Raw genomic sequence first — 27,359 nt, forward strand, 5'->3', positions numbered from 1 at the left:
TAGGTATTAAATCTGTAGAAGGTCACACGCTAAATGTCTTCCCCAGGTTATGTCTCTCTGCATTTATGGCATTGACTTTTTGTGAACGTATTATTATGAATACGCCCCTGCGCATAACGGGGATCTCCATCCTAAATGAAATCCAGAGCGCACAAAATGGAAAATTTCTAGTAAACCTATAGCAAAACAGCTTTGCATTATATCAATTATTTTTAGATATGTAGTACTGTATTATTTTTAAGCTGTTGACATGCTAATGTAATTTTACGTCTTTTCTAACTTTATGTAGTTATACTCTTTATAAGTTGATTTTAAAATAAGTATTTTAAAATACTGTTTGTACGTGATACAGTATGCATTATCATTTTTCCAACTATAAAATTTTAGCTTGTCTAAATGAGCGCGATGTTTAAAGGTCTTTTACTCTGAATTCATACATACAAGCTTGCTCTATCGCAAACACACTCACACAAACATGCTCTCTCCCATTCGTTGTTAATTGGAAGTGTTTCTGCAACGCTTCAGACAAGGTTAAGTTATATTTAACTGCTCAACTCATTGGGTCATTAGAGTAATCATTCTGTTTACAGACGCAAAATTGACTTCTGTTTTCACACAGAAAACGTGAATTTACACAAGTGGACTTCAGTACGTCATTATGCCCTGCTATTGAAGCATTGATTCTTGCGGAGAAATATGTTGCTCTTGATGTCCTCCGGGGAATATTTACCTCTTCTCAGTCCGCATTAACCCCCATTTACATTATTTGTTATGAGGGAATAAGTCTGTGCAACAGATAAAATATAAAGATGTTTTTCCTAACAATATGGTGTTAAAAAAACGTTGTGTCCACAATTTATACCATGTACTTGCCATGGATATTTATATGTAGAGTGTCCACGAGGTAGGTAAAACCAATACTGGTTGTCAGCCAAAAAGGAAAATGAGACTGATATGAACTGAATACATTTTTTATTTTGTGATTAGATAGTTATTTAACTTGAAACGTTACCTGCTTCTGTTTGATATTTTAAGGTGTTTTTTATATGAATTAACTGTCACAAAATGAGACAATACTGTCTTCATGCCTCATATTCTTTCTTAGAATCCTCATACGATATGTTTTATGGAAGAGGTTTCCCTTTGAAAGTCTGTTTTTAGCACATAGTTGAAAATATGACCTTTCAAGGTTTATTTTCTTCTAACACTAAAGATTCTTACACTGCAGTATTCAGTTTAATTGTCTGTGACATTTATAAAGGTGTCAGGTATAAAGCCCTTTAAACTGTCATTAGACCATGAATAAGATTGAGATTTCATCTACAGAAGTCAATTAAGTTGGCTGAAATTAAAAGCAAAACATTGCTTTGCACATTTTTTATGATAGCAGTTTAACATATTAAGTAAGTGCTATGATGTGGTGAGGTTTTTAGAGTGCTGTTAGGAAGGTGGTAAACTTAGGCTAAGCAACTGTAGAAAGAAGGAAATAGTAGGTATTTATTATATTATATATATAACATTATATTTGTATATAAATTGAATAATTCCATCGTGCCTTAATCTCTGGTTTCTGATGTGTGCGAGTACTGAGGATGCATACATTATTATGAGGAAAGACTGGCTGATGCAGGTCCTCTATTAAAATGTTATTTACAGTATGCGGACAGGGGTGCAGACAACAAAAATAAATTCCACAAAATATAGTTTTGAGGTGTTGACATCTTAGAAATCCTTGGACTAACATTTACATGAATATTGCACTGCAAAAAACAATATTGAGACATAGAATGTTACTTGTGGAATATTAAAGGACTGGGAAAAATACCATTTTAATTCTATTTTTAAAATATTTGTATTTAATGTTTTTGATTCGTTGGTCCCAACTGTTTACATTAGGCACAGCATAAGTTAATTTATACATATAGATGAAGAGTGACTGTTACATATGCATTTTTTCCCTGTTATAGCTATACAGTATGTCCTTAGTACTTATAGCTATAACTAGTCTATGTACTTCACTATGAAGTATGAAGTAAATTTCACTACTACTAGATAAGACTAGTTAAGACTTCATTGTGTTGAAGCTTTACTGGTGTGTATTTTAGGATTTAGAATATTTTCAAGTTTTTATTGTTTATTTGAATCAAAAACAGAAGGTGGTCAACTTGTCTGTAATCTTACAGTACATTGCATGACGCATAAGATGGGTAATTGTGACTCACTAACACATATACCAATGTCTTGGTTTTTTATCTCTTTATCTAACATGCAGTATTTTATGCAAGGTGAGTCACACTGTTTTAAGAGACAGATCCTGAATGTGTAATCTGAGTACATTCCCTGCCGATTTTATTGTGCTCTTTATTGTATGGTCCAAAAGGCTACGTTTCCAGGTATAATTGCACATTGCATCAAATTGTTTATTCCACCAGATGAATATTTTTTAAAGAGAGGAATATTAGATTTTAGAGCATTATTTTAAAAAAGGTGTTTTTCCATTCTTCCCATATACCCAGAGACATAAGCAGTATATTAAGTGTAATTTCTGTGCTGCTTCGTCTTCAACAAATTCCAGCTCACAGAAACCTTTGGATCTCTGTCCCTCTACAACACCAGGGATTTGAATTCGATTTGCAATCCAATTGGTTCTGGGTTTGGGAGTGGAAGAACTAGTGTCTTCAAATGGTAGGACTACATTTTACTTTTTTTTTCAAATAGCTGAGCTTCTCCCGAGATAGGATTACAATACTCAGTAAGATTTGTGGCTGGGTATGTTTTGTCTGATTAAGCTTTATCAGCAGCTATAAACTGAACTCAGACACATTTATGCAATTACATTAATCAGGGAAACAGTATGTAGTTTGGCTTCCTAGAGGGTGGTCTTAAATCCTAGAGAAGTGTTAACTATAGCTTCTGCAGCATTCTGTCCTTGAAGTCGGAGTTGGGGTCAATTTTGCTAATTCAGTTCCTTCTCCACATGAATTGTAGTTGCATATTAAGTTGTGACTCAAATTCTTTAAGCTTAAAATAATCAATTGTAATACCATCCCATGTACTGTATCTATTCATTAGTCCATGAATAAAGTATCGAAAGATGCACACCATATAGTTTTTATTTCATTTGTTTTCCCGCTGAACATAGCATAAATAATGATTTATATTACAGGCTGTGTACAGTACAGTATGTACAAATTGAAGACACAATAAAACATGTTGTATTTGTTTACGTTTGTAGGCTAGCTGGGTTGAACTTCGGAGGGGAGTTTTAGAGTATAGGTAGTATTGTAGATTTTGTATACAACCTGGACCTCAACCTGGTAAGAGTGTCATGCTAAACTAATCCATAATCAATTGCTATCACTTGAAGTAAACCTCGGGTATGTAATAATACAGCTGGCAGTCTTATCTGCACTAATTGAACCTTCTTGGTGATCTCTTCAAAGGGATTCAGTATTTCACTATTTCCATTGATTTCCAATTTGGATACTGTGAGCTTCAGCAGAGCATAGTCACAGTTTCCATGTTTGATGAATATTTGTTCCTGTTGTTTTTTTTTCGTGAATATCAAAACTGACATTGAAGAAGAATTTACCGTACTTCACTCAGACTTTTCCAGTGAAAAATCCAGATACTGCTCTTGACAGTTTTGCCATCATCAGTTTGTTTCAGGGCATTGTAAATGATATTGCTATTTAGTGTGACCAAAATCAGCGCTATGCTCAGGTGAAAAGTCCAATTTCTCCCTCACAATCATTACTTCAGTATCAACAGTCTTATCTTGGTCTTCACCTCCATCTTAGGGATCTGTGGCCTTCAGACTAGCAACCCAAGGGTGTCAAAGGGCTTTCTTTAAAAAGGAGATTGTGTGAATGTACTGAACAACAAATTTAGCAAAATGACCACCATTACCAATTAATATCACCTTGCGATCATCAGCCCTAGACTGAAGATGAAACATATTCATGATATGTAATCTTGTATGGCAGGATTGGTTAGGATACAAGTGGAAAATGCTGAAATATTCAGCAGGGCCTCCATTGAGGGCTTTAAAATAGCATTCCCTTGTAGAGTGAATATACTATACTACTTAAAGAGAAAGAGTAGCTTAATTAGACCATTGTTAGTTAAATCACAGTGTGTATAATCAAAAAGCTTTTAGAGTTGAAATTTTTTGTTATCCTGTTTCTCTTTCCGAAAATCTGTATGCATCGAATAACCCTGAAGCTGTGATGAAAGTCACTTCCCAACATTGCACAGCATCCAAAAAAACCATCGCTGTGTTTTTGCATCTGAGCAAGAGAAGTACAATCACTAATCAAAAACTGTGAGTTGGAGTTCTGGTGGAGGAGAAGCGTTTGAAGAAACACACCTTCTTCTCTCCCTGGTTTTGGTTTTGTCAAAAAATGAAAAATGTAGGACCACGAGACATTAATGAAAGAATATTTTCACCTCCTCAAGGTTCAGTTAAAGGATCTGTATAACTTAATACGAAAACATATATTTGTTTCATGGTCATTTTGATGGTATTCTGAAATGTTCATCAGGATGTGATGTATTCGGCCCACAGGTCTGATTAGCTAAACCCATACATGAGTGGTGAGAATGTTTGATTGACTGGGGATATTATAATATTCTTTATTATGAATTAAACTTACATATGGGTCTTAAATACAGTGGCTTATCTCAGGATATTGTGCTGCTCAGGTTTGCCCTAGTTCTTTAAATAAGGTTGTATGGCAATTTCCCCCTTTGTTTATTTATCTTTTGAGAACGCATGTTAATATTTGCATCACCTTTGTCATACTAATACTCACTTGCAATGATGACAGGCAATGTCTCAAGAGTCCTGTTGGTACCTGTTGTTGGGATGATTTTCCATGATTTACATACAGGCGTTGTATTTTACAACAAAGCCTGGGCTACTGTGAGAATGCTATTCTTCAGATTTATTAAAGCAGTTTGATGTAATATGTTTGTTCACACATGGAGTTAAGTGGAATTGTGGGATTAAGATGGATTTGATTGATTCCATTTGCTAAATTCCAAAGCTTTGAGATTTTTGGCAGTTCCAGTTCCAGATAAAGACATTTTTTCTTTATTATATGTGTTTTTCTATAAAACAGCATACATTTCAACATGTAATATTGAAATACTAGGAAATCAAGATATGCAATTCTACAGTACATTTATTGTGGAAGAATCTTATTCAGTATAATTCAAAAGCATGATTAACTTCTTGATGGTCAGGAAAAATAAATGTCAGAAAAATTACTTACAAAATAGATATCTATTTATTTCAGATAGATGTTTAGGATACATTTTTCTCCAGCCTTGAAGACACAATAGACATTAGGCACTAGTTTATCCCTGAATGATTGAACAAACTCCCATCAGATTTGACAAATGTCACAGGAAACAAAATCATTGCTTTCACTTGTCTGCTGTACAATCAATGTTTAAGACGTAAGTGTGAAGCTGGCTGTACCAGGTGTAAGCATTGGTATGCGTGCATCGTGTAAATACCCATGCAAAATATACTGCCATAAGGCTCGCTTCGCAACATATCAAAGTTTATTGCATTTGCATGTTTTTTTTAAATAGGTACAATATAGATTGGTATTCATAGTCTTCTTTCAAGCTACCAAAATGTTCATTTTGCAAGAGGTATGAAGAACTTGTGCTTTATTTAAGGTTCATGAAAATCTGCACAAATGTCAGTGGCCAGTAGGGAGGAAAAATGTCATTTTCTATTTCATACGTTCTGCTATCCAAACAGATGGCCAGCTCATTTCAGCTGGTACCTACACCTTGGTGGTAACATGATTAAGGCATTCCTTCCTAATTTCATATGGTACCTTGTATCCTTTGGCATATTATTTTGCACTCTGTTTCCAGTGGTGTCAGAACGATTGGGAAGCAGTGGGCTGACTAGCCCTGGAACCAAGAATGTCCTGTCACAGCAGTATTTGTGGGTGACGCAGGTTCTTGCAGCAGATGCAGACTACAGTAAGCACTTTTGAAGGGCATTGTCTTTCTTTCTCCCTGTTTGCCAAGCTCTGGAATATATTTCTTAACATACATGTTGAAGAGCAGCTGAACATAATTTGCTAGACGTATTATTAGGACTATAAGATTTCTCTTTGCCAGTTTAATTTTCCTGTCAACGCTCTTTGCCGGAGATGGAATTTGAAGACAATGGAGAGATTGGTTGTGTAAAAATTCTCATATATTAAGCAAACATGCAGAGCTGTTTCAAAACCCAAGAAATGTCATACAGCTTAAATGCTAGTGTTTGAGTTAGCCTTGGATTTGTTCAGATCATTTTTAAATTACAAACTCGAACAATTTGGATGTGAACTTAACATTTTAATAGTACTTGTATCTTTTAGCTCTAATATTTTGAATTCTACACTTTAGAAAATGGTTGTAATGAAATTCTGGGTGTGACTAAGAACCATGTACAAACACTGTAACAGCACCATGAATACAGTTTCTTGTAAAACCACTTCTATAATAAGCTTAGCAGGAATTATGTGAATTAATACGAATTAAGGATTAGTTGATGCTATTGAGCCTGTTTGAATTGTAGCTCAGAGGAGATGCAGTATACTTGAGAATAATCTACTGTACATTGTATTTACCATTGTGCCATTTGTGACTGAAGCATGATGGCCAAAGTTTGTTTCATAACCCCATATCCTGCAGTTAATCTCATGGGTCAGTAAATAGTTTCCTTTTTGAGTATGTGAGCCATACTGATCTTTTTGGTGTGTTCTTGTCTTTGCAGAAGGACTCCATGAAAGATGACAGAAGAGGTAATTGTTATAGCCAAGTGGGACTACACAGCGCAACAGGACCAAGAACTTGACATCAAGAAGAATGAGCGTCTCTGGCTCCTTGATGACTCCAAAACATGGTGGAGGGTAAGAAACGCTTCCAATAAGATGGGCTACGTCCCGTCCAACTACGTGGAACGCAAGAACAGCCTGAAGAAAGGATCACTTGTAAAAAACCTTAAGGACACATTAGGTAAGCCTTTCAATGACCATAATATTATTTCTGTTGTTACTTTATATACAGCACATAGTTATATTTAGAACCTGCATATGTTCAGAGTATATAGAAGTCATTTATGAAGCAAACTACTTCAAGCCAAGAGCTCTGTGGCTCAAAAGCATTGTATTAGTTACTATGGTTAATAAGTAGGCATATCAAATCAAATGTGTAAATAGAACTTTTTGTTTACGGTACTTTGGCCTTTATCATGCACTAAAAAATACTTAAATTATAAAACTCATCATGCATTCTGAAGTGAATAACTGTACCCTATCTGGAGGTTGCCTGTTGCCAAATAAGGGGCCAGTGTTGAAGTCTTGATAAGTGCATGCTGCTCTCAACTGCAAAAATAGCCTAGTCTTTTGATATTTGTCTTTGCTTGTGACTTTTTTCTCATGCCCCCAAGATCATTCTGTTTCCGCTACGCCTGCCAAGCAGCGTGCAGGAGAGAGACTGACCTGGGGGCTAGTCTGACGAGGATATCACACTGATAGCAGTGCGTTAAAATTAGTCATTCGAGTGAAAAAGGAGTGTCTGAAAGATGGCTCATATGACAAATGCCTCAATGACAGCAATGCACTTTTTTGAGTCACACATCATTACACTGTCGAGGTTGAAACAGTTGCTTCCAAAAGTTTGTGCTAAACCACAGCTGCAGGCTCCCAGTTTTTTCCGTTTTAGTAAACAGATTGTCACCAGCTACTACTACTACAGCTAATACTCAGTAGCACAACTCAGTTTCTGCTGCACAAAAAAAGCCCAAAAAAGGTAGTTTGAAGATACAAGCTATTTGAACCAAGGTAATCAATTAAAATATGCATTATATATGTAAGTTGAGGCTGAAAATTCAGATCTTATCCTCTTAAAAACTGAACCAGCCCAGATAAAAATTCAAGTGAACCTAGCTAAAATTTGGTCAGGTCAAAGTAAAATACAAATAATATTGGTGGGAAAATAGCTCCTTCAAAGAAAAGTGGTTAACAGATTTCTAGCCTGTGTCTTGTGATTGTTATGTTAGAACTTAAAGTTAGTAAAATTACATCAAAGATTAAATTCTGAAAATGTGTTCTTTCTCAGAAAATACAGAAATGCTTCATTTTTCACTACACAGGAGACAAAGTCACAGGAGACAATCAGTTGAACTAAGAGGGAGGCACTGTGAAAAAGTAACTGCAAAAGAAATACTTCTTGTTGTTTTATATTATGGCACCAAATTGGTGTTTCAGTTTTTCCATGAATTGTTTTGGATATGTGCTGGTCCAAATCGTTGTCATAACAATCCCTGGCATTCCTGACCCATCTCAAAATTCTATGAGGGTATGGGTTTGATCGGCGTTAAGTAGAGTTTGTGTGTAGGCCTATCTTCATACGTTTATGAAATATCTGAGTTATTTTTGTTAGGGATACTGATTTAGGCTACATTAAAATTCAAATTAGGATCTTGGACATATTGTCTACATGTATATATGAAAATAGAAAGAATGATGGGGAAAATTATTAAAAATGTTTTCAAAGTCTGCATGGTTTGCATTGAGATCTGCTATCTGAATTAATATGCTTTTAATACGTATAGGTTTTTGATGTTGGTACTTGGAAATGTACACCTCTGAAGTATTGTGCAGATCGGGACGCTGTTGATTCTGGGCCGTAGTTACATAACTGTATGATTGTTTTTGTAAGAATAACATGGTTCAAAAAACCATGTTATAATATTTAAAAGCAGTAAACCAAATGAATGTGAAGAATGAAAGAAATGAAATGAATGAAAGAATGAAACATTTTTTTCTGTAGTTTTGTAGTAAGAGTTTCAGCTCAAGAGGATTTCAGAGGAAATCATTGGTAACATTACAGAAATTGCAAAGCAGTGTTGATCAGTAGATTTCCTGGATTTGTGTTCTAGATCTTCCAACTATTGCGTTTTGATGTAAGGTTACATCCTACGTCACTTGTTTCTCCTCCTGTGTTGGCACAATGCACATGTAGCCTTACATTTTTTCATAAAGGACACTATAGTGAAAAGTCGTAGATTCAGCATTTTAAGGATTCTTTTATAGCTGTCCTCCAACATATTGAAGGTCGATGACTGCTTGCCTGCAATCTTCAGAGTGATTTTGTACCATAACCATGATGGTGCATGGTTATTAAACATAATAGTGTTGAATGTCTCCCATGTGTTACCTGTTTTGTACTTCAGGGAGACGGGAAACCTTTGCATATTTTGGGAGGCTCCTATTACACTTAAAATTGAAAATGTTATTATTGATTTGATTTTGAGGATTTTTATTTAAAGGAAATTGAATAAATAGAAACCTTGTTTTTTCTGGAATTCATTTATGCCAAAAATCACTTTGTCATGTCCACTATTGTTATGATTACAGTGTATGATTATTAGAACTGTTTAAGAAAGGCACAATATCCAGTATGCAAAGAATTATTTTGCATGATGTTTGTTGTTCCTTTTTCTTCAGAGGTATGAATTATTTGGAGGGCATTGTATATTCCTCCAGTGGAAGATGGGTTGTTCTGCAGAATCGAGTCATTCTATAAGTCACCAGCATTGGTATCTATGACAAGTAGCTCTTAGCATTTACATTGAACTACTATGTAAATGTTTCCTTTTTTTGTAGGGGGTGTATCCTATCGTGTTTAATTGATATTAAGTGCATTTTGTCAGAGTCCTGACTTCAATTAATGTGAAATCCTTAAGCCTCTGCAAAGTTATTGAAAAGCAGTTTTGCTTGAGCTTAATGTGTAATTATCTTCTTGGACCATTTATCATATCAACTGTATGCTCCAGCCTTCCTATCGATCGGAAACAATTGCACTGTGAGATAAAGAATTTCCATTTCTTGGATCAGAATAATGAGATGCAGTCTTGAGTTTTCACCAAAGGAAAGGGCATGAGAATTAATTAGTGTTGCTGCAAGACAGTTTGACCTTGTAATGAAATCTCAGTGTTGACCTCAAGAGAACAATTATGGTCGCTGCAATAAAAATATTTTTGGATAACTTCACCAGAACACAGCTCCATAAGAGGAACAATTACTGCTAGGAAACATTAAAGAACAAGAATACAGTCTGCAGTAGGAAATCTAATGGATTAGATACTATTCAAGATTTTTGGACAATATTTTTTTTAATGTATATTTCAATAGAACAATCAGCGTACTTGGTAGCACTCAAAGATAAATCTGTTTTGATTTGCGCCTTGTGACCTTAAGAGTGTGCAACTTGCTCTAGGTTACGATGTGAAATTGTAAAAGCATTCCCTTTAAAATTACTTCTCAGTTGATTGTTTTGATGTTATGTGATACTGATATTGATAGTGTAATTCTGTTACTTTGAATAGTAAAATATGGCAGTAGCTTACCCAACAGAAATTTAAATATATCAAGTGTTCTATTTTTAGACATACATAGTCCTAAAAGAGTCAATACATTTAACATGAAATGGTAAGCTGTATAGTATGTCATTTTGGGATTCAAAATTTATAAAAAACTGATATGCTTTCTTTCATTACCTCACCAAGAAGTAGAATTGCTAGGCTCTTGTGTGCATTTAAATCAGATATGGGAATCTTCAGACCGTTCTGTAATAAGTTGACATATCACACTTTTAAGAACACTGTAAGGTCCTGGGGATTCAAATTTAGAATGCACTGTAGTGTAATATATTTAGAAAATCATTCACCAAGAAAGATTCTTTGGAAGGACTCCACAGAAAGCTGAATTATTCAGTGTCTTAGGCATAATACACACCTACCGTGAGTGTAAGGTTGTCATAACATTGAGGAAAAATTAAGTGTCATACAAGTGCACCACAGTGAAGGCAAAGCGTCTTTTCCATTCCATTTCCAGTGTTTATTAATGCTTCACCTAGAATGGATATTTCTATAAACATACTTTCTCATTAAACAAAGAGTTCTACCACTCTGACAAAAAGTTATTTATTTCATTTGTATGTTCACAACCCCAGAAAAAGTTATGCTCATCAAAACTAAATTAACAAGGCTGTAAATATTAGAGAAACTCAAAATATACAGAAAGACGGTAGATAAACCCCAGACACAATCCATTTAGCCCAGACTTACTATTTTTGGATGGTAAAGTGTAATGCACTTAATTGGGTTAAACTGAGTATGCAAGTATGCTAATTGTTTAGTTTTTCCTTAATGACAGCAAGAGAGTTATAATGATTGCATTCAGATGAAGATTAGTCAAGGCTTGATCCCATCTGCACAAGCACTTTTTGCTCAACTTTGCTCAAGTAGTTTTTAAATGGCTCAGATCATCTGGTCTTTCGATGTATAAAATTAAAATGTGTGATGCTGTACAACAGGTCTATTTATATGACATCCATACAAATAGGATGCTGGATATCAATGTAGCAGCTGTTCTTGCATGATGAAGTCCTGGTAAATCCTGAAAGAGTTTAAGAATTTAATGCTGTGATTTCAGCATAACATGTTGACCTCATATCTAGAAAGCAGGCAATTAGTTTCTGAAGAATGTTATTATTATAGTAATTTACCTGTCATTTTTATATTTGACAGCCTTCACTCGTTCCACTTCTTTCAGAGATTAGAGTAAATCCAGAGATATTGATTTACTAGATTTTCAGTTTATATCTAGAGAAGCATAATAAATGAGTTTGACTTTTATGCTGTGCAAGCCATCCCATTGTTAAGATGAGATTGTATGAAATGCTCTTTTACGGTACGCATTTTTTTTACTGACATGCAAACAGTAAGGTTAAAAAAAGCTAGAAAGGGCTAGAGCTGTGTTTTTTATTCTGTCCAAAATGTCACTGGTCCAATATAGCTCTTACTTATTCTTATTTTAGGTTTAGGTATTGTTTTCTGACATTGTAATGGACACCTTCATCACTGTTTTTCTTTTGTTATATCATTCACATTTTCGGATATTCAACCTTTACCTTATCCACAGTGTCCAAAAGGTGTTGAAACACTCACCATAGTGGAACAAAAAGCCCTGTATTCCATGTATTCATTCAGGGAATTTCAGTCTGAAAGAAATTAAATAAAATTAAATTCAGTCTTTGATGTCTTTAAGCAGTCTTGCTTCCTTCTTCTCACATCTGGTCAGTGGTAGACAAATAATTTCTTCCCTGGTTTACCTGCCACAATTAGTAAGTCATGCTTGTTTTTTTCTTTCTTTTGTTTTGCTTTACTGCTATGTTTTAACTATATGGACTGCTATTTAAAGAATCTAGGTAGACTGAATGGTCTACCTGAGTTTGTAACCTCATATTCTTGTGTTGTCATTGTAGGCACTTATTATCTAGCATTAATTAAACTTTAAATGAGCTTAAGTGGCTGCTATATGGTTTTCTTTTTGGTCTACAGGCAGCTGGTTTTATGAAGAATACATTGTCATGGATTATACATATTATCATGAGCGACATGCAGTGTGTTTTGGAAAAACAGAGAGTGTTAGTTCAAAAGTTAATGGTCAATTTGATTTTCCAGTTGATTTTTCCTACTTTTTCATGTTTAGTAAAATGGTCTCAGTCTGTTACAATCTTCTCATGTTTGCTGAATTACATCTATGTCGCATTGAGCAAAAACTGGAAGTCATTGGGAAAAAATATGATCTCATAAGAAAGGAACTCTGTAGAACTATCACAGGGAAGTGTGTCCTGCTGATTGTTTTGGTGATGCTAAATCTTAAAAAAAACACCTAAAGTCTATGAGGTGTTTTATTTCGTAAAATATTTATTTGCATGTAGACGACACGTAGACCTAGTGTTAGTGTTGCTTTCTAAGAGTTTTTTCCTTCTCCTCGTGTTTATGTGGGTTTCCCTCATGTGCTCCAGTTTCCTCCCACGGTCCAGAGACAAACTAGTCGGTTAAATGACTTCTGGGAAAAATTCCCCTGTGTAAGAGTGTCCATTTTCCTGTGTGAGATACACGTCTGTGTGCCCTGCGATGGACTGGCATCCTGTCCAGGGTAAATCCTGCCTTCTGCCCATTGTTCTCCAGGATAGGCTCTGGATCCCTGACTCTGAATTGGATGAAATGGTTACACAGTGGATGGAAGGGTGGGAGGCTGCATGGATGGGTCCTACAGTTGTGCCCTCAAGGTTGGCTCTTCATTTTTCTTGTTCCGAAGTATATTTCACTAAGGAAATTAGATACTCCACTTCAGATTTTCTTTTATTAGTTGTTTTGTTTTCTCTTTACACGTCAAGTTGATGTGGCAGCAGGGAGGTCATGATCACTGGCAGTGACGCCTGCTCTGTAGCCTTTGATTTGATCCAGTTTCGGTGTTGAAATGTTGTCAGATGATACCTGGACTCGGCCATTTTTAAAAATGCACTTTGTTCTTTTCAAAAGGAGTTTTCAGATTCTATATGAGTTGACTGATAGATGTAATACATTACCTCTGCTGAAAAGACTTCTGAAACACTTTAAAGAACATGTGTAACCTTCAAGACAGTCGATTTCTCTTGTTATCACTAAAGACACTCTCAGGAGTGGAATGCTATGAATTCTTGTTGATTTTTTTTAACATGATGAAAGTTTCTTTCTTGGCAAGATTTGTTTTGCTGGGATCTTTGGACACTATGTACATTTCTTTGGGTCATTGCTGTTACACTCTGTTGCACTCCTGTCTTTGCAGTGACTGTTACTGTAAGGAATGGTCTACCTATTCCATCCAGAATTTGTTACCCTTGGGACGAGTCTTTATCAAGGCCTAACATTGCTCATTTTCGTTGTATGGAAATTTTGTAAGTGATATGAAATAGCTGTTGTGCAGGACCCTTAATCTTAATTGGCTTTGAGAACATTGTACAGGAGCTTTACATTGATTCCCATTAAAATAAGAATTGATTTCAACCAGGCATTGCAGCCAAATAGTCACGTGGAGATAAATTGATAGCTTGGCTCTGCATTAGCAGAACTAAACAGTAGTATTGTACTGTAATAATCAGTTATTTTTTGCCTAGATTAAAAAAAAAATCCAAAAAGAGTGGTAGTTAAGGCAGAATGGTAAGTAGATGATCTGTTGTTCAAACAGTTATGCTTTGTTGAGATATATGGCACATGTGTATTTTGGAAATTAATAAACACCCATCACTATTCCTTCATATTTCATTGGTTCAGATCCACTGTTAGTATTTTCTGGAGCCCATTTGTTTTCCAGTTGACTTAAAAAACTGCCTTTGTGTCAACTGTAACAGTGAGCTCTACCTCTCAAATACTGCCTTCACGTTGCATATTCATTTATATCCTTACCCCAGCTACTGAAATTGTATGCTCTATTAAAGAGTTTCTCTAATAGGCATCAAAACAAGATCATCCCATGAACAATTCATAGACCCGGTTCTGGATGTTTCGAAACTTTCTTATTATGTCTGCATTAACCTGGATTTGTGATGTTTTAAGGCCAGTGAAGCATGTTTGATGTAAATAGGAGTGGGTTACTTGAGCAATGCTGAAATGACAGCTACCATGGTAAAAATATGTACCCATTGAAATAAGCAGTTGTTACAACATTGGTTGATTTGTATTCTTTTCTTGCATGTTGTATTATTTGTTCTGGAGTATACTCCTGATTGTTTAGTTCATACTGTAAGTGAAACGACTACACCAAAATCAATGGAAAAAAGACATGATTCAAAGAAAGTGTTTCTGCCTCACATATTCAAAGTCAGTCCTGAACATTTAAAAAAAAAGATTTTTAAATATTAAAAGACTGAAGACATATAATAGAACCACAGTCAATAAAAAAGTGATGTAATTATTATAGGGGAATAAAAGTTGTTATATAATCTGCAACTGCCTAATGAGAACCATTGATTATAGCTAATTAATGACTAGTTAATGTATAATAATAGTTCATGTATAATAACTTATAATTGTTATCCAAAATCTCAACAAAACATGAATAAGGAATGGTACATTTTTGCCTTATCCATATTGAATAATAGAATTCCCTAGGAATTATTCTAGATGCATCTGTATAATTTTGGCACTGATTTTTGTCCTTGAGGTCAGAAAGCTGAGGTTGAAGAGCACAGCATAGGGAGAACATATCATGATTCATTATTATTTGAATTTATAAAGCGTTTTTCATTGCAACGTATCATAAAGCCCCATAGCTACATAACACACGTATAGAGAAGTGAGATATCTCTTCACCAGTTTATTTAAGGGGGAAGCTCAGGTAGAACCGATGGTTAAGTGAAACATATTTTGTGGGATCTCTAATGACAAAGTTAGTTGTGTTCCTCCTGTGAATGTTGTATTTAGCTTTGAACCTGTACTGTATGTACTGACTAAAGCTCCATAACTAGGTGGGTGTTTGGATTGTTAATCTCTTAACGATAAATGAAACTGGACTACAGATTTCATTATTTATGGAAATTAAAGACATAAAGCCTAACACTAAAACATTCAGCCTTTATAACTGCATAAAAAGAATATTTAAGGGAATTTGGCAGCATTATTTATTGTACAACCCTAAATATAAAATGGCTTTCTGGGAAGTTTCACATTCTTTTCTTATCTGTCATCCTATAAATATAAATGATTTATATAGAGGGGTTTTCTTGCAGAGTACATCTTCACTGCTTGATTGCATTCATATCCTTTTAAGATCTGTTAATTTAGGATGTTCCATTTTATCCCCCAGTTCTAAACATTTTAAAGTTTCTCTGGCCTACTAATAGATATTTAGATTTTGATGCACAGTATATACACATTGATTTCTTTCTTTAAAATCTATTTTCAAAAGGTTTAATGTTTTAATTTGTAAGGTTTATAATAGCTTTTTTAAATTATTTTAATAATCAAATTTTGCAGCTTTTAGGAAGTTTATATCATGGTAGATTTCTCATTTCCTTTTGTGTTTCTTGCTCTGTAGGTTCAGTCTTTTGTTGTCAAGGGAACAGTTACTGGGGCATTCAGGTTAATGTAATACAATTTTTAAGCCTCAGTAACTCTAATGCACCTTTTTACTATTTTATATATAAAGTAAGTATATAAGGTCTGTCTTTTTTGTCTAACATATTATCTGTAATTACGGAAGATAAAAATTGCAAAATGTATGCAGGCATGTCTATATCTTAATATGATAAAACATAAATCAAAAAGGTGAACAAAATAAAAAAAATGTATATATATCAATATATATCTTTCACACTCCAAAAATAAGTAAACCTATGGGTCATAATTGTAAAGGGTTATTTTGCACCTTCATAATTGTTACCAAATTATAGTTAACAGGTGAATTATGCTTTTGCAACTAAACATATATTCTTGTCTTTGTTTCTTACAATACACTATGTTTCACTTTGCTCTTTTCCTCTACACTTTGGAATAAGAGCCCTTGGACTGTTGTCTACTTTACGAACTATTTCTAAGTGGTTTAGTTAGTTTGCCACAATATTTCAAAAGAGCTGTGTCAGCATACTGACTGCAATGGAATAAGTCACGATTAATACAGAATTGTTTTTTTCTGCTTTTCAGCATGTTTCTAATGTATAAATCACCGAATTGTAGAGATTGTCCTCATAAAACAGTATTAAGTTATAGGTGTTATTTTGTGTTGTCTGTCCCATCAGTCAGCATTGTGTTAATTGTTTCAAGTGATAAAAAACAGAAACATTCTAATAAATTAAATCCAGCTACGACTGAAGTCAGATTTGTCCAGTTTATCTCATGTTTAAAGAGTGTAACATTGTTCCAAATTTCATTTCCTGAAAAGAAAACTGGATACAATTCACTGAATCAAAGAAGGAGGTTTCGATTTTAAAGCTATGTCTGTTACAGCACAACCATAAGCACTATAGAGGCAACAAGCACAGATCCTGACGATGCACTTTAAAATCAACAAATCATTGTTAAAATGTCTATTCAGTGTTTCCCAATCTTTTGTTTGATACTAACTCTAATGTTTTCATTTATTGGTCTTTATTTTCAAATAGCCACTCTCTTCCTTGTTACCATGTCCTTTGATAAAAATAAGTTGCCTTCTTCATGCATGAATTGGCTGACTGTTAAAGACCACAGGTGGTATCTTACTTGGCAGAGAGTCATGCTGAATAACTTCCCTGTGTGAGGCCAGCAGTCACTGAGTAGTTGACTGTACGTTTGCCAACTTAGTTATTTCAAATGACAGTTCTTGAATTGTAAATCAAGAAAAACAAAAAAATGGGTTATGCTGTTACCCTTTTAGATACTGATTTCTGAAGAGTTTTCAAAAACAGCAAGTGACATGTTTAATTTGGCTTAGGAACACTTCTAGTACTTAAAAGTCCTTCTGTGTTAGTACCCAGAGCTCCTTTCAGACCTTGAAGCTTGAGATGTGGCAGACTTCTGCTAGTGGGAATGTCTCTGTCAAAGCAGATGCTGCCCTCAGCTGACTGCATGGCAAACATACTGTATTCTTTATCTGAACACAGTTTTGTAATACAGTATTGGCAGGATCTCCAAGTTAAATTTGCAGCCTGGAGAATACATGTAATTTCTTACGGCGACACAATTGTTATGAACATTTGTAGGTCCTGTATGTAGTCATTTTCATTTGTGTTATCTTGAGTGAAAAGAAGCATTTTCTGTCAAACACGTTATAATGGTAACCTAATATGAAAGGATTGCCGGGATTATGTTTTATAATGGATGTTGTTCAATTATTTATACTGATAATTTAATGATGATCACTTCTGAATAGTATTGTCTATGTAACTGTAAAGGTAATTCTGTTCTCATATGGTCTTCATTCAGCTTTCTCTGTTTTTGTGACTACCTCTTGAGTAGTCTTGAATTAATCACTGCTCTAAGAAGGCAAAGTATAGGTCTTGTATAAAATGATTACATATGCATATAAACATATTATTGTTTTTGTTTCAGCACCTTTTTTAAACGAGATAATTAATTGCAATTGTTAATATTGTTTGGAAATCAAAACAATACATAATAACTAAGCTAATAAAGTAATATTTTCCCTTACAAACATATTTTTACAGTTATTTGGTTGAAGAAAAGCAACTAAATCTCTGTGGGAAAAAAGTATTAATGTCTGCTTCAAATGCACCCTTAATAAAATTTGAGAATACTGTTTAAAAAAGGCAACCACACAAATTGCGCACGTTGATTTACATCATGTTCTGTTAATGAAAAAATCAATTTATTACTGAAGTCCTTTCTGAATTATTTAGCTCATGTTACAAGGCTTTAAGGAGCCAACAGACTGTATGAATAAAGATTTTGATAAATCAATATAGGTATTTCGATTTTTTCAAAATGTGGTTCAATTTATTCATAAGAAATAAAGGATCAATGAACTTTAGGTAAAAATGGCATTCTAAAGGTTATGGAAAGCACTTAATTATTCTGCTTTTCATTGGCAATTTTTCATTCTGCTTTCTTTCTTTTCCAACGAAATGCTGCAAATATGGCAAGATTTTCCAATATCTAGTTTTCAAAGATTTTTGCCTAAATTAATATCCAGTTTGGATTCAGTTTCATGTTACTGAGTAAAACAGACACAAATAAGTATGAGATTTTGTAGCAAGGTTTGCAGTTCCTTGCCCTGCATATTGTGCAACAGTGTTGGATACTGGATCATGTAGATTAAACTGTTAGGCTGTTTTATAGAGAAATAAAAGACCTCTTTTGTTGTGTAGTCCATAACAGGATATTAAATGTTCATTCAGACAGCAGTGGTATGTAGCTATTAAAATATAGTTGTAGCCTAAACTATTTCATGTGTCTAAATTAGATCCTATGTACAAAAGCACCAGTGCATTCATTTTTACTGAAATAAGACAAATTCGAGACAATCTTGTATGATAGGGAACAGCTAAAGGATTATTCCATACTGAAAGGAAAAGAAAAGACATGCGTTTTGGCTGAGGAGCCTTCTTCAGCTGTCTGACACAACTATGCACTTGAATATTGTGATTACTGTCCTGGAAAGTCTCAGTACTATGGAGAATTACTTTTTAAAATATTTTTTGTCAATTACAAAATTACAGGGCCATGAGCAACTGTAAAACATATTTTAGTTAAGGTCTTATTTTTTAAACACTTCCTAATATTTCCTTGCAGTATTTAAAGCTTTTTGCAAACTGTATTTTTATGCAAGACTGTCTGAGTTAGGCAAGGTCAAAGGATAATTGCCTCTTTTGCTGAATTATGTGAGGAAGTGCTGCTAAGGTTCATTAAGCTCACATCCCTTGTTATCCTGGATAACAGCTTATTAAACAAATGCTAGTATGCACTATGATTAACTGGGATACTCGAGGCCTTGCAAAAGTATTCAGACCCTTTATAAGTGGTTGAATTTTGTGAAATTACAAAATGCTGCGTACACATTTTTTTAAATTGGTATTTTATTTGAAACCTGAATGCTCAAAATGAAGACTAGTAAGGGTCAGACAAGTCACGGCTCAATTTTGCCAGTTGTTTCTTGTATCACTTACATGCTTTGTTGCAGATTTCATGCAGGATTTAAGAAGTTTTTTTTTCAGTAATGTCTTCCTTTTTCCCACAGTTCATAAGCTAGAATTGTCTCATGGATATCTCACTCATTGAGCACTAGTTTTTTCAGAGTCAGTGTTATGCTCACAGTGGCATCCTTAACCAGATCCCTTTATGCTTGTCAGCTTAGTTGGGAGGACCTTGGACTTCTTAATGATCGATTTGGGCTGTTTATTTTATTTACCCTTTTCTGGGTCTGTGCCTTTCTACAACTTTATTCCGGAGTTGTTTTGAAAGCTCTTCAGTCTTAATTATTTGCTTGACATTCACCACCGGACTGAGGAACCTTACAGAGTTAAGAATATGCTTCTGAAAGCATGTGAACCATTTTATTGCGCGGAGATTATAACATATATAACATATATAACTTATAACACCAGCAGCCATATCGCCCTGCCACTCACAACTGGCAACCCACTGAAGCTAAGCAGGTGTGAGCCTGATCAGCACCTGGATGGGAGGTGTTAGTGGGGCCAGCAGGGGGCGCTCACCCTGGGGTCCATGTGGGTCCTAATGCCCCAGTATAGTGACAGGGACACTGTACTGTAAACAGGCGCCGTCCTTCGGATGATACGTAAAACCAAGGTCCTGACTCTCTGTGGTCATTAAAAATCTCATGGTGTTTCTCGAAAGAGTAGGGGTGTAACCCCAGCGTCTTGGCCAAATTTCCCATTGGCCCTTACCATGGCCTCCTAATAACCCCCCTCTATGAATTGGCTTCATTCTCTTCCCCGCTGATAGCTGATGTATGGTGACTGTTCTGGCACACTATGGCTGCCGTCGCATCATCCAGGTGGATGCTGCACATTGGTGGTGGTATAGGGGAGTCCCCATTACCTGTAAAGCTCTTTGAGTGGAGTGTCCAGAAAAGCACTATATAAGTGTAAGCAATTATTATTATATACTAGTTAATATTTCAAAGTGCCAAGGCAGAAAATATTAGAGTAACAAAATATCAAGACTTTGCCAGGGTCTGAGTGAAGTCCCTTCAATACTTTTATGTTAACTTGTCTTAACACTCTGGAGAGCAAATTCTCATCACTCTTTAGGAAAGGCCATTGTATTAGAATTACTGCAATTTTGTATGAAAATGGCCTTTGACACAAGAATTGCAATTTCACTTTCACTCAGCATTATTATTTTTAACTCAAAACAGTAAATTAACCATGAATGGTTTAAAATTTGCATTATAATGAGACATATATAAATGTTTTAATGCAGATTGAACTTCTTGATGAGATTCTAAGCACAATGATGATAAATTGTTTATATACCGTACTTGGGGTACTTAATTCTTTTCTTGTTTGAGAACCACTGTGCAAATGTTAAATGCTTAAAAGGATGTTGGTTAAACATAGCAGCTTCTAATGTATTAAGTTGTACTTGGCAAGTTACTTTCTAATACTTTCAAAAATCCTTCATAATGCAAAACAAATGGGAAAAACGTAACATTGTTTTTTGATATGATGTGCACAAAAATAAAGCAACACAAACAGCAAACCTAAAGCAAACCTAAAACATGATAATGCTTTAGTCTGTGTGTAATGCTTTGTGTAATTATCTTGTGACCTGTATACTGACAGTGTTGAATGACCTTAGCATGAAAATTGCATGTTTCTTAACATGACAGTTTAATGGTAGTCATACTATGTTTTGGTATGTTGCCTTCCTTTTTTCAAACATTTTTTTAAGAAAGACAAAATATTTCCTTAGAGAGTATTGACACATTTGTTCTGTGGATGGATTAATTTAAGTGTATAGGTGATGCCTTGTCAAGATAGACTATAACACCCAGCAGATTTAGAAGACTATTAAAAGGTATTCCCTGTAATCAATCCACATTTTTCTTGCTAATCAAATGCTAATGCTTATCAAAAAGATCAATAAAGAACTATTGGTTTTTGACGGTCACTTTCTTGTAATATAAGACTCAGATGATTACATTTTTTTCATTGGGGCTTTTACCGTGCAAGCTTCTTCAGTGGGAGGTCATTCTTTTACTGTTGTGACCGAGTGGTTATTGTGAAGAGCTTTAGTTATCCATAGTTTTGTATAAACAATAGAATATTAATATGAAGATATTAAATACTGTATATGAATGATGTCCTAACTACTTTGAAATTCACAATGCTTAAAAAATGTCCACTCCTCAGATTCTTGCCTTGGCTTTATTAATAATAATAATAATAAACTTTATTTTATATAGCGCCTTTAAAGGTGGCTTCTCAAAGCGCTTTACAGGATGACAATAACAATAAATAAGAAGACTACAACAATAAATAAGAAAATTTCACAAGACAGGACACAATTATAATTACAACAATACAACAATAACAATAGAGGAGACCGTGGAAGATGGTATTAAGAAGAGCAGAGGGGTGAAGAATGGAAGCAGTTAAGTAAAGGCTTTTCTGAAAAGGAGGGTTTTGAGTCTGGATTTGAAGGAGTTTAGAGAAGGTGACTCTCTAATATCCTTGGGCAAGGAGTTCCAGAGCTTGGGGGCATAGCAGGAGAAGGCCCTGTCGCCCATACAATGTAGACGGGCTTGGGGGACAGTAAGGAGGGCAGAATTTGAAGAGCGGAGGTTGCGAGGTGGGGAGTAGGGCGATAAAAGTTCAGACAGGTATTGAGGTGCCAAGCCATGTAAAGCCTTGTAGGTGAGCATGAGGATTTTAAAGTCTACGCGGAATTTGACCGGAAGCCAGTGCAAGGACTCCAGGATAGGAGTAATGTGAACACTTGCACTAGATCTGGTCAGGATTCTGGCTGCTGAATTTTGGACATACTGCAGCTTGTTCAGAGTAGATTTAGATACCCCAGGGAGCAGAGCATTGCAGTAGTCAATTCGAGAGAATACAAATATGTTGATCAGCTTTTCAGCCACAGTTAATGATAGCATAGGGCGTAGTCTTGCGATATTTCTAAGGTGAAAAAAAGATGTTTTGACAGTATGCTGTACATGTGGGTCGAATGTTAAGCCAGAATCGAATATAACCCCAAGGTTTTTCAATTTTGATTGGAGCTCAAGTACAGAGCCATCTACAGACAGGGTTACAGGACTGGCTTTACGAAGTTGATGGGGGGTACCAATAAGCATGACTTCAGTCTTGTCACAGTTAAGATGAAGGAAGTTTTGAGTCATCCAAATTTTTATGTCAGAGATGCAATTAGATAGAATAGAGACAGCCACATTAGTGTCGGGTTTGGTATGGATGTATATTTGAGTATCGTCAGCGTAAAAATGAAAGCTGAGGCCATGTGATCTTAAAAGCTGACCAAGTGGGAACATGTAAATGCTGAAGAGCAAGGGGCCCAGTATTAGCCTTTTGTGGTACTGCCATTTTTTACTTATTATTTGCTCCAAAAAAGGCTGCAGGTTACTGCCTCTGAACTATGCTGGAAATGCACAGCTCCAGAGATGTCAAGGCTGTGAAGTTTCTTGTCACCAGTCTGAGCTTCCTACCTCATTGTTACTGATAAGTGCCAAGGATGTGCATGAGCTGTCATTTGTGAAGACTGTTCAAGGTGTTGTCTTCCAGATTGTTTTTTGGGTACCCAGGGAATGCACCGATATAATTATGTTGAAGGTCTTGCAAGACTATGCCTTGTAGCTTATGAATAAATATGAAAGACATTTATCTTCATTATGTCTGGAACATATAAATGCTCTGTCAAAGAGTCCTCAATAGAAAGTATGCACTTCTACAGCCTGGCAGTGAATTGTCTTTCCTGTAAACATCTTTACTTTGGACTTGTGTGGGTGTGTGGGGTAAACCTTAATTAAATCGCCTTAAACGGTCAAACTACTTCCTACAAAACATACGTCTTTTAAACTACAGGAAACTATATAAGAAGAACTTTGTAGTTTACTTTTGTCTTACTATGTAACATTGTACTACAAAATCTTGACCAAGACTAGGTTCTCATGTTTCAAATCTTCAGGCATTATTTTACTTCCCTAATTCTTCTGATCACTAAATTCAAACCTGACCTATGTATTTCCCCTAATATTTTAGAGATAAGCAGTGCAGTGACATGTTTTAGACTACCTCTTCAGAAAACACTGAATCTGTGTTGCTAGACCACTTAGTTCTTGACAGATTTGGTGATTTTAATGTTTCACACCATGAGGAGGTTCTGTTGCAGTTTCCTATTAGATTCAACAGGATTTAGTAAGAATGTAGCATTTTTGGAAGACTTGTCTGTGGGTTGTAAATACAACTCTAAACATTTATCTTTTTTTGGATATAGCCTTCAGTCATTCTTAAACTGGGCAATAATTTGAGTAGGAATCAATATCAATTTATGAGACATTTTTAATGCTGATACAGTGGTTTTGTCCTAATCCTGTTTATTATATTCTTGCAATTACTACAAACAAATCATTTGTGATCTGTAATTGTTGCATGTTTTTTTTTCCACTCTTGCACAAGTTATTTTTTTTATAATGACTGCTATAAAAGTTATGAAATCAAAAAAACTTTTAAACCAGTAGCTTTAAAACTAAAAATTAGACTAAAATGTATTTTGTTTAAATGATTATCGATGTAGAACTCTCTGAATCTACATGCTTTTGTTCATAAACATGCTGCATTATCTGATTTCATTATTTAATAATAAGTCATATGTTTTTCTTTTGTTATTTTGAGTCATCGGTTCCCGAAGAAGTCGATTATATTTCCTTAGCCAGGACTGCAACACAGGCCCCCCTTGCTCTGCAGTCATTTTATCTTCTGTACTCATTAAATTGTTTTTTACCAATTCATTTCTATATAGTCATTATACTTGATTGCAAACAGAAAATTGCAATAATTGGAGACTGCTATGTAAAGGCATTTTTTTAGATGTTACATTATACACAGTGCAACAAAGTGGTAATATAATATAACCTGACGGAGCCTAGTGTTTTTCCTTTTTGTCTTTGGACAGGCCTGGGCAAGACCAAGAGGAAGACAAGTGCTCGAGATGCCTCACCCACTCCCAGCACAGATGCTGAGTACCCTTCTAACGGCAGCAGTGCTGACCGCATTTATGACCTCAACATCCCTGCCTACGTCAAGTTTGCCTATGTCGCCGAACGCGAGGATGAGCTGACGCTGGTGAAGGGCACCCGGGTGACGGTGATGGAGAAATGTAGCGATGGTTGGTGGAGGGGCAGCTATGGGACCCAGGTGGGCTGGTTCCCCTCTAACTACGTGGTGGAGGAAGGGGATGAGGCCTCAGCTGACTCCCCCAGCTTCCTTTCCTCGAGACAGGGCGCCACAGTCAGCAACGGCCAGAACACCAAAGTCCTCCACCTTGTCCAGACTCTGTATCCCTTCAGCTCCGTCACTGAAGAGGAGCTGAACTTTGAAAAGGGAGAGACCATGGAGGTGGTGGAGAAACCCGAGAATGATCCCGAGTGGTGGAAATGTAAAAACTCCCGGGGACAAGTGGGCCTGGTGCCCAAAAACTATGTGGTCATCTTGAGCGATGGCTCTGCCTCCAGCAGCTCCCACTCTCCTCAGATAAGCTACACCGGGCCCTCCCCTACAGGCAAGTTCGCTGGCAAGGATTGGTACTATGGAAACATCACCCGGCATCAGGCGGAGTGTGCCCTCAATGAACGAGGGGTGGAAGGGGATTTTCTTGTCAGGGATAGCGAATCTTCGGTAAGTAGTGTGCTGGGTAAAATAAGGAGTTGATGCAAATCAGGGACATACCACAGCTACATTAGTGAGGTCAATCTGTTTACATACAGCAGTAATTAGATGAAAAGAATGAATAGTAATTAGTAAATAGAATAACATGTTTTTGCTCTCCTGACATATACACCAAATATCAACAATGGCATATAGACTATGCTATATAATTACTTTTTAATGCATTCAGTTAATAAAAGTAATATTTTCTTTGTAGAACGTACACTGATATTTTATTGTACAGACATGCCTATCGATACATTCATTATGTTGATTAACAATAGTTAATCTTTTTGAAGGATTATAGGCAAATACTGTGTGTGGCCATTGCTGAAGGCAATGAAACTGTCCATCTGTGATACATGCTTTGTACCAAAGATTTCTGTCCAATTCTTCTCATAAAGCCTGTACATGTATGTGCCAGTTCCCTGGTTTCTAAGTCCTAGACACTACACTTCATTCCAGCTCCACTCATAAATCTTACAAATCTTCAGTAGGGCTCAAGTCAGACAAGCGGGTTATCCACAACATAAAGGTCACATTCCCATCTCTGAAGAAACCCATTGTTACATGAGCACCATGAGTATTAATGTTGGTGTTTGGAATGTGTCACATTAGGATGATCATATTGGAAGGGCAACAAGTGAGACTAGGGCTTTTTTCAATGTAGGTCCATGTAGTCTGGTTGCCATTAATCAGTGCAAATGGAGTTCTGTAGTGCTTAGACTTCCCTGACCAGACCATCACTTTTAAAACCTTGCCATTAATTGGTCTGTTATACACACCAATGTGCTCATCATTCTGCACATTTATGTCATAGTCACTGACACATAACCTTGATTTATCACAAAGAAGACCGTGGCTCCACTGCTGATGAATTCATTTGAGGTGTTGAACATACAAATGGCATAAAGTCTTATTTTCAAAAGTGGGGTATATGGTCCTCTCTAAGTTTTTCATTTCTTCATTTTCACCATGGTCTCAGTCATAGGTCAGTCACCTGTGCAGTCAGGATTTAGTGCTTATATAGCAGTAAAGCCTCTTGAGTGCATCACAGTCAGTTGTGAATGATCAATAATCAGTTATACCAAAATTGTTTAATATCCAAAATCTATATACACTGTATCATATTTTTTCTCAAACCATAGTCATGTTTTTCATAAATTTCAAATAGGCTCAGCCTGGATATGACCAATTCAGACAACTGCTCTTCAGCCAGCATAGCAGTGTTTTTAGCAAATAATGTAAAAAAATGTCATATTTCCTCAAGGAGAATGGATTGTAATTTTGACAAGGCCTTCAGTATGCTGGAGAGTAAAACTGTGCTGTAAACAATTTCCAGAACATGACATTAAGAAATGGGATGTGTAGAATCTCAATTTCTATACACCTTTCTTCCAAAACAACTAAAAACAAGAATGCTGAAAATACATTAGAGTTAAATTTTAACGGAGAAGACGGTTGTGGTTTAAGATATGAAAATTCATAACTGGTCTCTAAGCAGGATTATGCTGTACATCCATTCCTTTTCTAACCACTTCATCCAGTACAGGGTCACAGGAGAGCCGGAGCCTTTCTCAACAAGCCACAGGTGCAAGGTGGGTATACACCCTCGGCAGGACGCCAGTCCATCACAGAGCATGCGCACTCATGCACATCTAGGGCCAGTCTTCTCAGAACCTACCAGTATGTGTTTGGACTATGAGCGGGAACTGCAGTACCACGAGGAAACCCATGCAAACACAGGGACAATATAAAAACAACAGAGAACGCACCTCAGGTCCAGAATTGAATCCATTGTCCCAACACTATGAGGCAGCAATACTAAGCACTGTGCCAATGATTTGCTCCTGCATGGCATTTGTGGCTTCTACTTTTTATTAACTTTTTAAATTTTCTACTCTAGAAGATAAAAGATCTATTAATGGAAAATCATGAACTCTTTAGTGGCTCACCCAGTAAAAACACTGCAGTCATAGCAGCATATAAAACCTACCTGGAGACTGTTAAACAACTTGGGTTATTCCATGTGCCAGGTGTGGGTGGGGACTCAGAATGGCTGTGTGTGATTGGTGGAATGCTATTAGTGACAGATGCAGAGCAGGATGTTTTGG

The 27,359-nt window shown here is 35.8% G+C and overlaps 1 protein-coding gene across 4 annotated transcripts in view; it reads left to right on the forward strand.

The window, feature by feature from the left end:
* The window catches only part of LOC102696872 (cytoplasmic protein NCK2), a 90,225-nt gene that overhangs the window by 59,436 nt on the left and 3,430 nt on the right, over positions 1-27,359 (forward strand). For 2 of the 4 annotated variants that reach the window (XM_015364021.2, XM_015364022.2), the window contains exons 2-4: positions 6,788-7,029; positions 24,494-25,215; positions 26,793-26,843. In XM_015364021.2, coding sequence (XP_015219507.1) covers positions 6,804-7,029; positions 24,494-25,215; positions 26,793-26,843 — 999 coding nt within the window. In that variant the 5' untranslated portion in view covers positions 6,788-6,803. Of the gene's footprint in view, positions 1-5,910; positions 6,007-6,787; positions 7,030-24,493; positions 25,216-26,792; positions 26,844-27,359 lie in introns of those variants that run through there. The other 2 variants (XM_015364023.2, XM_006639156.3) reach the window with 2 other exon arrangements.

The sequence above is a fragment of the Lepisosteus oculatus genome, chromosome 15, assembly GCF_040954835.1.
Source record: "Lepisosteus oculatus isolate fLepOcu1 chromosome 15, fLepOcu1.hap2, whole genome shotgun sequence".
Classification (NCBI taxonomy): Eukaryota; Metazoa; Chordata; class Actinopteri; order Semionotiformes; family Lepisosteidae; genus Lepisosteus; species Lepisosteus oculatus.